General features: G+C 47.0%; 1 protein-coding gene across 4 annotated transcripts in view; it reads left to right on the top strand.

The window, feature by feature from the left end:
- Positions 1-4,761: 4,761 nt before the first annotated feature.
- Positions 4,762-14,523, top strand: part of map3k4 (mitogen-activated protein kinase kinase kinase 4) — a 33,653-nt gene continuing 23,891 nt past the window's right edge. For 2 of the 4 annotated variants that reach the window (XM_042065361.1, XM_042065358.1), the window contains exons 1-2: positions 4,762-4,985; positions 13,081-13,274. In XM_042065361.1, the coding sequence (XP_041921295.1) occupies positions 4,963-4,985; positions 13,081-13,274 (217 nt within the window). In that variant the 5' untranslated portion in view covers positions 4,762-4,962. Of the gene's footprint in view, positions 4,986-5,126; positions 5,292-12,576; positions 12,598-13,080; positions 13,275-14,523 lie in introns of those variants that run through there. The other 2 variants (XM_042065359.1, XM_042065360.1) reach the window with 2 other exon arrangements.

Here is a 14,523-nt window from a genome sequence, read left to right as displayed (position 1 = left end):
GTCTCACATACAGGAACACAAAGCGTGTGTGTATACCTACGCTGGCTAACACCCTAGCTGCCAACCTCGCTATCCACCCCTCTAACCGTACTGCCGACGGCTTGGTGGAACACTATAACAGCGCCCTCGCCCTCAGCCTCGACTCTGTTGCTCCACTCACCACCAAGCTGGTCTCCTACACCCGCCCCGCTCCCTGCTTTACCCCAGAGCTGCGGAGGCTTAAGTCCATGGGGCGCCGGCTTGAGAGGCTTCACAAAAGATCCGGCCTCACTCTCCACCTCGAAGCCTACAGAGACCACATCAAGTGCTACAAAGAGGCTCTCACCCAGGCAAAAACACTCCATTACTCCACACTTATAAACAGCCAACAAAAGCATCCGAAAATGCTTTTCTCCACCATCAACCGCCTTCTTGACCCTCCCGACGCTCCGCAACCCTCTGATGCCGCTGACCTCTGCTCCAGGTTCCTGGACTTTTTCCACCAGAAAGTGGCCATCATCCACCGGCAGCTCCAGGCATCCACACCCTCCCCGCCGGCCACACTACCTCGGCAGGACATGTACCATCCTTCTGCCTGCCCACCACAGCGCCGCCTCTCCACCTTCTCCCTGTTGGATGCTGATCAAGTCCTCGACCACTTGACCAAAGCCGGGACTTCATCCTGCAGTCTGGATCCACTACCCACGGCCCTTGTGAAGGCCTGTCTCCCCACCATTTGCCCCCCGGTGGTTGACATCATCAACGCCTCACTTGGCTCTGGTGTGGTACCCTCCAGCTTTAAGTTGGCGGCCGTGACCCCAACACTCAAAAAGACAGGCCTGGACCCAGATGACCCCAACAACTACCGTCCGATCTCCAACCTTCCGTTCCTGAGCAAGATCTTGGAAAGAGTAGTGGCTGCCCAGCTACAACATCACATGTCCCACCATGAGCTCTTTGAACCTCTCCAATCGGGCTTCAGACCCCATCATAGCACCGAAACCGCCCTCATCAAAATAACAAACAACCTCCTGATTGCTGCAGACAACAGCCTTGTTTCCATCCTCATCCTCCTCGACCTCTCTGCTGCCTTCGATACCATTTCCCACTCCATCCTCCTCTCCCGTCTCTCTGAGCTCAACGGCCTTACCGACACTGCTCTCTCTTGGTTCCAGTCTTACCTCTCCAACCGTAAACAATACATCACTCTGCAAGGCTCCTACTCCACCACTGCAACAGTTAACCATGGCGTCCCCCAGGGATCTGTCCTTGGCCCTCTCCTCTTTACCATCTACTTGCTCCCCCTCGGTCAGATCATCCGCAACCATGGACTCAGTTTCCACTGCTATGCAGACGACACCCAACTGTATGTCAGCACCAAGCCCTCCTCACAACTCCCACCAATACAACTCAACAACTGTCTGCATGATATCAAAACCTGGATGACCAACAACCTTCTGAAACTCAACACCAACAAGACAGAGCTCATGGTGGTGGCCCCAGCACCACTGCTCAGGAAGGTTGGAGACCTCACCCTGGTCATCGACGGCTGTCCCACCTCCCCATCTCCTAAAGTGCGGAACCTGGGCGTCATTATGGACTCCACACTCTCATTCAGTTTCCACATCCAGAGCATCACCAAATCTGCCTTCTTTCACCTCCGTAACATTTCAAGACTCCGGCCATCACTCACCTACTCAGTCACCGAAACTCTCATTCATGCATTTGTCACCTCCCGTCTGGACTACTGCAATGGTGTCCTGTCTGGGCTGCCCAACAAAGCCCTAGACAGATTGCAGTATGTCCAGAACTCAGCTGCCAGGGTGTTAACCCACACCAAGCCCTGGCAGCACATCACCCCCATCCTTAAGAAACTCCACTGGCTGCCAATCAAACAACGCATCAGCTACAAAATCCTCCTCCTCACCTACAAATCACTTCACTCACTGGCACCCAAGTACATCACTGACCTCCTCCACCCGTACACCCAGTCACGGTCCCTGCGCTCCACCAGCAAGGACTTACTCTCCACTCCCCGCACCAGACTCAAGACCTTTGGTGGAGGGGCTTTCTGTGCAATTGCCCCTACCCTTTGGAACACCCTGTCCCCTCCTATCCGTTCCGCCACTTCTCTGACACAGTTCCAAAAGCACCTCAAAACACACCTCTTCTCTCTTGCCTACCCTCCCTAAACCCCTACCCTGCCCCTGCCCCCCTTATTATTATTATTATTATTATTGATGTAGCTTCTCATTCAACTTACAGCCAGAAAATCCTAGCTGTGAGTGTTTCTTAATGTGATCATATGATGGCTTACTGCCAATATCAGTAAACACACAATCTTAAAACAATATGCCAGTCCCATTACCATACATTTCCTCTGTCATAGGTAATTGGTTATGCTGAGGTGGATTAGCATAACATATCTCTATGGTGATTGATAGTGAACAAACAGCTATATTAATATAGAGCAATGACTTTCATAAATCCCTCAATGTGCTGGTTGAATTTTCCTCCTCCAGCTCTATTTTCTATTTACGTGCCTCACCATAAATATGTGATTGACAGGACAGGAACAGCACGAGCACATTGTTACAAAGAGCTGCAGGCCCAGAAGCAACATCCCCTGTCTGGGCATGCATTTTCATGAGCTGTGAGGGAAACATTGTTTGTTTTTTATGTTTTGTTTATGTGTGTGTGTGTGTGTGTGTGTGTGTGTGTGTGTGTGTGAAGGTCTTTGCATAGGAAGTGAAAGTCAATTTCCCTGTGAAGCTGTTACATGTATGTAGTTTAATGTCTTAGACTTGCTGTTCAAATGTCCAAGAAACATTTAAGTCAGAAACTTAAGTTAGTTGAATTCAAGTGTTTTGAAAATAAGCACTGATATGAAACAAATCAAGAAGTTGCTTCTTAATCCTCTTGAATGTGTGTTTTATTTGTTAAGGTTGTTACTTTCTGGTTTTCTCCCATGAGTGTGCTCTGTTTCCCATACACATTCAGATGTAATCTTTTTCCAGTAGGCTATTTAGAGATCTTCCTCCATCAGTCTAACCCACAAGCATTTTCACTGTGGGAAAATATGGATTCATATTGCATGGAACTGCTTAATAAAATGGTTGGGCGAGCCCCTTGAAGCAGTCAGGCACTTGTGAGCAGTGCAGAACCAATGAGACACAACATGCAGGGAGTCATTTGTCATCATCTGTCCTTGTGGGACACACAGATCTGACGTCTGACTTTCCTTTGTCTGCCTACGACTCTTAGACTTTTAAACAAGTAGGCTACAGGACTGCAACCTGTCCAGGCAGGCAGGCTATGACAGATGCGTTGGTCAGCTATGAGTTAATATAGGGCCTCTTTGAACCAGTGCAAACAAGACGAGGAATTCCATTCTCATAAGGCACAATTTTAAAATGCTTACGGTCATTTAAAATGCATTGAGCTGGCCTATACATTTTATGAATGCAATACTGTAAAGGATGTTTTTGGATAGTTTTGCTTTTTGTGTGACCTCTAATGCAAGGATTCTTGTACTAACTTTTCACAAGTAGGCCTATCCCTCTTAAAATGAGTGTGTTGAAAATAACATGATGTGTTAACGCATCTCTATGTCCAGATAGGGACAACAAAATTTGTGTTATTTCTAACACATTACTTTTGTTATACTGTGTGCACTCTTACAAAATGTGTTGAAAATAACAGTTTGTTTCTAACATTCGTTTTAAGAGTGTAGGTTACTGCCAAGGTATTGTCTATCGAACTAGTGCCACCTTGTGGTAAAAAGAGAAGCTCATTTTTGACAATAACAAAGCATGCATTTTCCAAATACTCTCACTGATCTCATAAACACAAAAGCACATGACAATTCCTCTCCACGTATATAATTACAGTTGCCGCAACAAATACATTATATCTTAGCATTTTGTAGTTAATCAACAGAGCAGAAAAATATAGTCCATGTTCATAGGAAGTCACATACTGATGCAATTCACTGACAACAGGGGGCCTTATTGCATTTCAGCTCATTGCTTCTCATTGCTCATGGCTTTTGAAAAAACTCTGGCACACCCAGATTCACCTCGCTTTTTTGTAAGCCTGTGTGTCCAATAGCCTAAGGATGTCTGAATTTCCTTTACCATTGATTCAAGTTATGTTGAGTATGACTGGGCCACCTTTTGCTAAATAGACACTTTGTTCAGAGGTTTCTGAATAGGCCAATGAGCCCTAACATTACTTCCCTCTATGACTTCCTGACTAGTTTTTCAACATTCTATCCACATCTACCAGATCCAAATACAGCATCTTTCTCTCCAACTGCTCTGGCAACAGACATACTCTTGTTGGTCTCAAACAAAAGTGCTTCCTCTTAACCATCACTGAAATCACTATGATTAAAAAAAAAAAAAGCTTCTAGCCTGACTGGGGGGGGGGGGGGGGGGGTTAATATGGTTAAGTAAGCCTACTGATCAAGTAGCCTACTGATCAAATTAATCACTAAAAAAAGATCTAGCCTATTAAACACTGAATGCCTACAATATTAACAAGATTAACCTAATGGAAATCCTAATGATGTATTTTTGGGGGAAAGTAAGCCTTCAGGCTAGTTTTTTGGTGCAACATTTAAGGAAACTGTTATTTTAGCTGCAGGCAGCTTGTGTCTCCCCTCTCCACCCAAACGTTTGACATGTTCATATTTTCACCCAATTAATTTGCATGCACTGCTGAATCGTCACTGGGAGGTTTGTCTGCTGTGCTGCGCGAGTTGCCGTAGCAATGATTTCTGTCACTCCCTCAGCGATCGCTGGAAAGATGGCGTCAACGCACTCAGAGGCGAGCCTCAACTCTGCAGGCGGATAGAGTGTGCAACAGAGGACGCCGAGCGACACACCCCTGCAAAATATCGTGCATTTCTCAATAATCTTTGCCTTGTCATGGTTGGATCAATGCAATTATAGAGGGGACCAATACAGGCATCGCCCCGCAATGGAACCGCCAGACCACGGCAGGTAAGCGCATGAGAGAAGTTGGTAGGTTCGTGAGTAGAAACTACACAGCCGGGAATCTACTGCCGCCACATTGTGAGACAAGCATGGAAAAACTGGTAGAGTAAATGGTGCACGCATGCGCGTTGCCTTGTGATCGTCTTCCTGCCAGAAAATGACCCTCATGCAGTGCAACCCCAAAGAAATTTGGACTGAAGTTGCAAACTTTTTGATAAAAGGAATATAGCGCATTTTCTCCACATATGCACGTTATTTCCAGGTTTTGCAAGTACCACGAAAAGTAAAGAAGATGTCAGTTCCTTAAGAAAGGTAAAAGTTCAGTATTGAAAGTGGTCTGTGTCATGCAACATCACTTGTTAGCTCGCTATGGCTAGTTTAGCTGCATTGTCCATTAGCTGTAATGTTAAACCAAGTTTACTCTGAGTTAGCTGCTCTGAGTGTAACGTGGAAAGAATTCAACATATGCTGCGTGTTCAGGATTTTGCTATCCTTCAAATCTGAAACATTATTGACATTTTAAAGTCCCTGTTCTGCATTTATCGCCACTTAACGTTAGCATGCTGCTGCAGGTCAGATAGAAATGGCACTCTGGTTGCACCAGCTGGATGGTTTTAGATTAACGTTAGGCTAGCTAAAGCTCTTTGTCTGTGCACAAGTGCTAACGTTAATCTTTGCAAAACATTTCTGTTGGTAATGAAATATAAATGCTTGATATTGTACGTTATTGACTATAAGTTCTATGAAGGCTAACTGTGAACCGCAGTGGGTCGGTTCTGGTAATGTCCGATTTAGCCTTCCCAGAAAGCCACCCGTTTAAGTTATCCGCAGTTTGAACTTGGTGTTTTGCAACTGGATTGCCATGGTCTGTGCATGACGTTATCGCTGCAGCCATCGTTAAACATTTTGCTCAGTCTCTCAGACTATATATCCTATAAATAATGGCGATTTGAAAGCTAAATAATTGTTAATAATAGTTGTTAATTGTTTTGGCAACTTTTATAGCCTACTCTAAATGCTGTGAACGTATGCTATCGTGCATAACTTCACTCGTTTGAGAGTTGATTAATCCAAATAATTTGCTTCATAAACGACAGACCTGATGGGATTGACAATGGAGGTACTGGACTTAACTTTTGCAGACGCCTGTTTGGTTCTCTTGCCATGACAGGAATTGTCCCCATTGATTAATCACAAGACATGGTTACCACCCGGTTTGGCAAAACGCATGCTCACCATATACCGTCAAAGAAACTGGTGTTTAGCAGCTTTTTTTCGTTAAAGATTGATGGACCTAATTTTGGCGCACGCATCGACATAATCCTGTCTCTATTGATGGCGAAGGACGTTGTTGTGCCTTTCTCCTAACTTATGTCATTGACCTGTTTATGCTGTTGCCCAAAGGCCTTTGGAATGTGTGCTGCCATGTTTCAGACTCATGTCTGTGTTGACCCCACACGAAGTCATAACGCGCCGCCTTTGCCCCTGAGTGCGCTAATAGATTTTGAGGAATGCGTTGTTGTGTCTCCTCTTTCCTCACACACCGACGCTGTCTCCTGACTCATCTTAAACCCGCAATGAAACCCGGCCTTGCGTCTGATAAGACCCAAATGCCATGTTTAATACATCAGATAAGAATGCTTATGTCTGCAATACAGCCATAATTGGGGTTAAATATGTGCACTGCAATATCAGTCAATTTGTTGAACAAAATATTTTGTTAATATGTGTAGTTTGATCAACATATTTATGTGGTTCCTTCTGCCTCATTACCATGTCAGTACTCATTAATTCTCTCTTTGCAAACTGAAACCTGCTTGCGCAAAGAATTGTTCTAATGTAGAACATGGCAGAAGCTGGGTTTTGGGGTAAATTCCTGCAGGGTGAGTTGCATTCTTGCAGCATGAGGTGATGCCAACACCCTCCCTTGATTCCTCTGGTGCACACAGTAAGCACAGGAAATGGCCCACAAGGCATATGCATACAATTAGGTAGGCCTGATGGCCAAGTTGCCCCTCGATAGCCTCAGCATATGAGTTCTGCATGGTTACTTGTACTAGTGGCTCAGAAGGATATAGCTGTTTTGATGGTGACAACCAATCTCTTGCACTGGTATGGCATTAGACGAGTCCCTTCTGCCTTCTCCCACAAACATTCCTGGGATAGCAGGAAGTGGTGAAAAGAGAGGGAGATTGAGTAAAGGAGAGAGAGGGAGAGAGTTAGGCCTGTTGCCCTGCAGGCAGCAAAGGCTGCAGCTCATTAATAGATTAATTTGCCCACACTCCTCCTCCCGCCACACACACACACACAGAGGACATTCTGGCTTCCGGGAATGCTTCAGCATTCCTTCTTGTACACGGAATGTAATTGTTGAGGAATTTGCATGATCTGTGAATGGTATGCCGTGTTCTCCTCCCTCCCTCTCTCTCTCTCCCTCTCTCTCTCCCTCTCTCTCTGCACTCAGTTCCAGACACAGGCTTCCAAATGTAAGAACAGGGCAGCATAACAGGACAGGTCTGGCTCTCTGTTGTTGAATGCATGGCCCACTGCAGCTTTGGCTGAACGGACGAACTGCGTTGGGGTGGGGGTCCGGAGGGTCTCGGCAGGAGTCCGTTGCTGTGTGGAATGTGCCGGCATTTCCCGGTCGCTCCACCCACGTTCAAGGAGAGGAAGTGGAGTGATGTAATTATGATCAGTTTGTTTGCACGGGAAATGCGCAAATTCCAGTTGATTTTTATGATTCATACTAACTCTGAAGTCACCCTTTCCTTGAAGCCGAACGGACAAAACATGAACAGAAGCAATTGGGCAATTACAATTTTTGAGCATGGTCAGATTTGCAGATACTGAATGGTGTACACCCTTAACCAAGGTCATGGAAAGAGGATGTATTGGTGCATCAGGTTTCTGCAGAACTCTTTGGGCAACTCTGAACAACATGAGCCTTATACATTCCACACATTTTTCTGGTTTCACTTTTTCCAGTTCATTCACAAGCAATAACACTGCAGGGTGTAGATGTTCCTCTGCTGTTTGTTGTTGGTATGCTTCAGGGCGCCATTTGCATCTGATGTGGGCATGACTAGCAGGAAGGCTATGTTGTATGTGCATCAGCTGAGAAGGAAAACAAGGAGGAAGAAAACAAGGAAGAACACATATGGAAAGCAATTGAGTACGTTGTTCCCTTCCACTCCCCATGATAACTGCTGGTTGCAGGCAGTGTACCTAATTGCTGACCACGCTACTTGTCTCTCTCTGTGCGTGCGTGCGCGCGTGTGTGTGTGTGTGTGTGAGAGAGAGCCTGCATGTGTCAGTCTGTGGTTTCCCAGAACCGGGCGTGACTTTGTTATTGCTCCAATCTCTGCATTATTGTTGTCTCCTGCGTATCAGGGTTTCTGTCCGCCTGTTCTCAGGCTTCTCTTAAGGGCCGTGCCCAGAGAAGGTGTAATTACCATGGCTGGCATCTGCCCAGACTAGCCTGGCCGCGGGCAGGACGTGGAGAGGTGCTGTGTGTGCAGGCGGTGGCACAGCAGAGGAGAGGAACAGGGACTGGATGCAGTGGGAGAGTATGGTGGCTCACTGGAAGGAAGTCCTGAACAGGGAGCAGGAAACAAGAAGATGTGTGTGACCTAAAGGACTACATTTGTGCTCGGATGTTGCAGGATGTTGCATGCTCATTTGTCCCTGTCATGTTGGTTGCCCTAGTTCACGTTTTGGCATGATTTAATGTTGTCTTAATTAATGTCTTAGTTATAGAAATGTAGTTTAGGATGGTTGATACTACTATATGCCAAATTGTTATCTTGTGAAGCATCAGGATTTTTATTTGTTTGCTGTCAGTGTTTATTAATTGGCCTGTTAACTATTAGATAGGATGATGCAATGAATTGCCTTCAAAGGGTTATAGTTGGTTTGTTACTCGATCAGTGTTAGATAAGTAGATCATAAGGAAAAAACGTCAGTTGTTCAGTCATGATTTGTTGCTGTACTTGTTGCAAGATAATAGTGTTATGGTCTAAATTAGTATTATGATATACTGTGGGTTGTATAGTGTACAACTGACAATATTTGATGAGAAAACTGTGTATAAAAGTGAGCTCTCTTAGAGATGGTGCTGGCTTTTGCACTTGTGCAATCTGTTCTTTTCCATGAGGCCTTGATTTGCTTGTGTATGCTGTTAGCCAAGACAGGCAGGGGAGGGGAGAGGGGCTGTTAATTGATGTGTTCGCACATGCGACTGGACCAGTGCCCTGGCATGTGCTTGTCCTTTAGTGCTCGCTCCGCTTCCCCCCCCCCCCAGGGGAATAGCTTAGCCGAAGGCAGGCGTTATAAGATCCCATTTCCTTTTCATGGGTAGAGAAGATGTGGCGTCTGACAATAGAGAGGGCCCCAGCTCACCCGAAACCCGCCAGATAACCCGGTCAGACTCTTCCACCCCACCCACACCCCATCCATTCGCCTCGTGTGGCGCGGAAACACAATGACCATTGGATACGTGCAGTGGGGAGCGCGGGCACTCACTGACCAGCTGTGACGGCCCATTCAGCGCTGGGGCTTATGGGCCACGTGCCGGACGACACAATAGCCCGCTCCAGACGCCAAACAATGCCCTTCTGCGGCTGGGGGTCTGCCAGGGCAGGCGTAGGGATGGTTTGGATGACGGGGGTGGGGAGGGAATGGGCAGTGGAGGGTTCAACCTTTTTAACTCTTCCAGCTGGGGGTGGGGGGCTTTGCAGGGGGGCAGCCCGCAGCCCGCTGCACCCTCTCAGGGGATTGCTAGAGCCAGGCAGCCGGCCTGTAGCATTCCTGTGGTCATTGGGTGAGCGCAATCAGTGGTTGTGGCCCCCATTGAGCTCATTCAGGGCGCCATCTGCAGCTGCAATTTACTGCTCAGCAACGGCGTAGCTTTGTGACTCAGGCGGGCCCACAGGTCAAACAGGCCAGGGGCCCCGGAACCTCTCTTTTCTCTTCCTGTCTTTCTCTTTCTCTCTCAATCTCAATCTCACTCTTGCTTTCATAATCAAGTGCTTCTGCACCCTCCCTCTCTTTCTTTCTCTCTCTCTCTCTCTCTTTCTCTCTCTGTCTCTCCTGTGATGGTAGGGAAGGAGGTAGTTAAGGGATAAGATGAGCATGTCTGCGTGGTGCAGACTCACAGACCTGCACTGTCTGAGCGCCGAGGGAGGTGTCTCGTGGCAACCAAACAAACAGGCCACTGTGGTGACGTCGCCACTTCCTGTCATTCCCCAGCCATGCCATCACAGCGCTCGGCCCAGGGCTGCACCTTTTCTCTCAATGCAAACACGTTCTCTCTACTCCTCCCTCCCTCTTTCTCTCCCTCTCCCTCTCTTAGTCACTGTTGCTTTCTTTGTCCTGTTCTCTTGTGCCCACTCTCCTACGTTCTCTCTCTCTCACTTGCTCTGTTTCCTTTTTGTTTCTCCTTCATTATGTCCATTATCTTCTGCCTTTCCTTTTATACCCACACCCTTCTCTCTCTCTCTCTCTTTCTCTCTCTCTTTCTTTCTCTCTCTCTCTCTCTCTCTCTCTCTCTCTCCCTCCCTCACTCAGCCCCTCTCTTTGGCTGTTGCACGGCTTTATGCAATGAACTTTGCTCGCACGCCAAAGGAAAGGATCCACCCAAGCATGCACACATATCCGCGGGCGGGGGGGGGGGCTTTGGACACACCCAAACCGAGTGTGTGTGCCTGCGGAGGCTGGTGCTTGTTTTACGCTCACTTGCACAAGAATGTGACAATTACTGCCAATCCATCAGTAGCGTTCAATAAGTTTAATGAGTCTACTCCATACACCTACCGGTAGTCAGAATTAAGAGAACACTAGCTGGTTGCAGAGAACACAAACTCATTTAGGCTACAGCTGTGTCTGATCAAAGTGGATGGGGGGAGGGCATTGAATTCTGTTGGTGCCCTGTTGATGGCTGTGAGCTGTGGGGTGATGCCCGTGTGGTGTGGCCGGTTCAGGGGTTTTTTGGGTGGACTGTGAGGGTGTGCATGGGCCCTGTGATATGGTGGCCATATGCTGCTGCAGGAGCAGCCTGCTAGAGTGCATCTGGAGACTCGTGGCACGCAGCACAGAGGGTCCCAGCAGCAGCAGGTGCCTGGCCTTCTGTTTGCTTTATGGGTCTAATCCCTGGGGTGGGGGTGGGGGTGGGGGGTGGATGGAGAGTGTGTCGGTGTGTGTTTGTGACAGATTGTGGGGCACGGTGAGTGACTCCAGATGGGCCACAGCAGCAGACCCACCCCCCCCCCCCCCCACACACACACACACTTTCCTTCATCCTTCTCTGTCCTCCTCTCCTCTCTCTGTCTCTGCCCCTCACTTTCTGTCTTTCCCACCCCTCCCTGCCCCTCCTAGGCTTTGTGCAGAATCACAACAGATTTGCTCTGGCTACTCTGGTGAAAGTGATCCAGCCTTCCCCTTGACACCATCCGGCAGGCCCCACCGCTCTCTCTCTCTCTCTCACTCACTCACTCACTCTCTCTCTCTCTCTCTCTACTCTCTCTCTCTCTCTCTCTTCTCCTCTCTCTCTCTCTCTCGTCTCTCACTCTCTCACACTCTCTCTCTCTCTCACACTCTCTCTCTCTCTCTCACTCTTTCTCTCTCTCCTCTCTCGTCTCTCTCTCTCTCACTCTTTCTCTCTCTCTCTCTCTCCTCTCTCCACTCTCTCCTCTTTCTTTCTCTCTCTCTCTCTCTCTCTCTCTCTCTCTCTCTCTCTCAAACTACACACATATGATACTCACACACATGCACGCTCACTGGTGCACACGTGTGCTTGGCAGGTAATATGCCATCTTCTGTTTGCTTTCGCCTCCACGCCCCAGCACAAGTGCCCCTCATTGTCCCAGCCTGTCCCCAAAGCACCCCCACCACACACACACACACACACACACACACACACACACACACACACACACTCCAGCCTCTAACCTTGCCGGCACTAATCCTATTAAAAAGCCTTAAGAAGTGCTTTGGGGAACCACCCCCCCCTGTCCCATGCAGCACTAGTGAGGCGTGGTGCTCACATTCTTTGTGTCTTTTCCCCTTCTTTTCTCCTCACTCGCAAGAGGAAGTGTTTCAAAACTCAACTCCGTCTCCCCCTGCCTCTCAGGCAGTGGCTGTTTGACCTGCCCGATGCTCTCAGGCACACTTAGACAAAGGCGATATTCACCAGCACCACTCTTCAAAAATATTCCCTTTTTTCATTTCCTATTAGATGTACTGCAACTGTTTCTGAATGATGCACTTGTTTTGCAAGAAACCAGGAAAGGATTTTGGAATGTCTTTACTTCACGTAATGTAATCGTAATGGTTTATTTGCCTTTGCATGCTAGCCTAGTGGGGGCTTCTTGGGTGTGCTACCCTTATAATGTTTCACCAAGCATCTTGTATCATAGAGTTGTATCCTAAATTCTGTAAAACAGCAACAGTAATTAGAAGCCATTGTTTTATCCTGTTCCTTTAGACTTGTGAAATGGTGGTCATTGGCCAGAATTGGCTGCATTGTGATTGAGTTTATTTTTCTCTTGGAGTCAAGGGCAGGCCCAGTCTGCAAGATTTGAAAACTTCTGACCTCAATTTTATCAGCAGTGGCATATTCCAAGTACGTGGTTCAGTGACGAACTTATGCAATTCAATTCAAAGAATTGAAAGTGGTAAACTGGGAAAGTCCTATGACTTCCTTCCTCAAGCAAAACAAGCTCTGCTCTTAAGAGGTTTGTCTTACTCAGCGTTAAATTTAACCCAGGAAGTTTACATCTGGCTGTGTTAACTGACCCACATTACACACTTGGAAAAAAGAGCCTGATGTATGTGGAAATGTTTGGTACATTTTACTCTGATACTGTATCGGCGCTCTTGTTATATCCTGAATAATCCTGTGCTGTGTCACATAGGAAACTGGCAAAATGCATTTCTGTGACCGTTCGAGAAATGAGAGGAATAGTTCAGTGTTTAAATGTATTGGTGTGTCGCTGTCCACTCAAGAGTCTTGTGAACTGTGAGCCATAGCCTACATGTTTATTCAGTGTGTAAACCGTGTGCTTTATGTAATTCCGCTCATCACCATGTACATGCTTCCCTGTAGGGACGAGGAGGACGACCCTCCGAAAGATGTGCCTGGCCGCTACATGGAGGTGGACGAATTGTCGGACGAGCCCAGTCAGGAAGAGGAAGCCCTGTACGGTGCGTCGCCTCCTTGCACCCCGCGGCAGATGAAACGCATGTCCGGCAAGCACCACAGAAGCCAGGGCAGAGCTGCCGGACGGTCCCCCAACAAAGGTGAGCTGAGGCAGCGGTGGCGCCTGCAACAGCATCCAGAATATATTTTGGTCCAAAGTTAAGTCATACAAGAAGGTGAGGGGAATGAGTAAAGAGTTATTTGTAGCCATGGAAACAAATTGGATGAAATTGGACAAAAGCGTCTGTTAAATACCGAAAACATAAACATGGATACCACTGTAGAGTCCCACTCACTGCTCGCGCCAAGCGACATGCTGTAGTCTTCCTGATTTCTGTTTCAGCGTTTTGGTAGCAACATTGTTATTTTTACGAGACAAGAAGAAAATACTGAATGAGAATTATACTTTTTAACTCGCCAAACAGAATCCCTAGCTAGTTTACTGTTGTTTTAGCTCACACCTTACTTTGTTTGTTGACATCTTTGTGACCCATTGCATGACTGTGGTTGCCTTGCCTTGTTTCACTTAGTCTTGTTTGCAAACATTCTTTAAGTTATTGCTACTTTAAATGGAGTTTTTACATGGAGTGTTTAAATGGTTTAAACTCCATCTTTAAATGGTTGTCCATAGCAATAGCTAGGGCAGATGTGTAGGTTGGGATGATGTTCTTTGCAGTTGAATTGGACTTTGTATCATAGATAGATAGATAGATAGAGACTTTATTGATCCCCAGGGGAAATTCAAGGTCTCAGCAGCATACATACAGCACAAACACATTCATAACACATCATAACCCAAGAACCCTGTGAGTGAAAAGGGATGTCTGTCAAACTTGTATAATATGGCTTTTTGCCAAATGTCTCATACCAAGGGACTACCATAACATCAGTGTGCAGAGAGCAAATGTTGGAACCAGTAAAGGGAGAGGGGTGACATTGTGTTGCTGAAGGAGTTAGTTTACATCAGTGCACTCTTGTCAGCTGTGGGCCAGATTTGCCTTAGCCAACTTGGATTCTCAGGAAAGATTCTTTCATAAGCGTAGAGCACACACAACCCTGATTCACATTTTACCACACACACTGCTAAGCGGATACACAGAAGACATGTGTTTTTAGCATAGGTTTATGCCTGTGAGCGTGTATATATTTAGAGTCAACTGGCGGCTAAGTTGACCAGGCTCTAGACGCTGAAAAAGCAAGACCGTAAATCTGCCATAGTTTGCAGACGCTCTTAGCATCGATGTCCCCCCTAATGCTGTACGGAAGTACAGAGGAAATAGATGTCAAATGCTAGGTGATTTGCATAAGTGAAAACCCATGCACACACACACACACGCACACACACGCACA

The sequence above is a fragment of the Alosa sapidissima genome, chromosome 16, assembly GCF_018492685.1.
Source record: "Alosa sapidissima isolate fAloSap1 chromosome 16, fAloSap1.pri, whole genome shotgun sequence".
Classification (NCBI taxonomy): Eukaryota; Metazoa; Chordata; class Actinopteri; order Clupeiformes; family Clupeidae; genus Alosa; species Alosa sapidissima.
The sequence above is the reverse complement of the archived record's forward strand: the minus strand, read 5'-3'. Positions and strand labels throughout refer to the sequence as shown.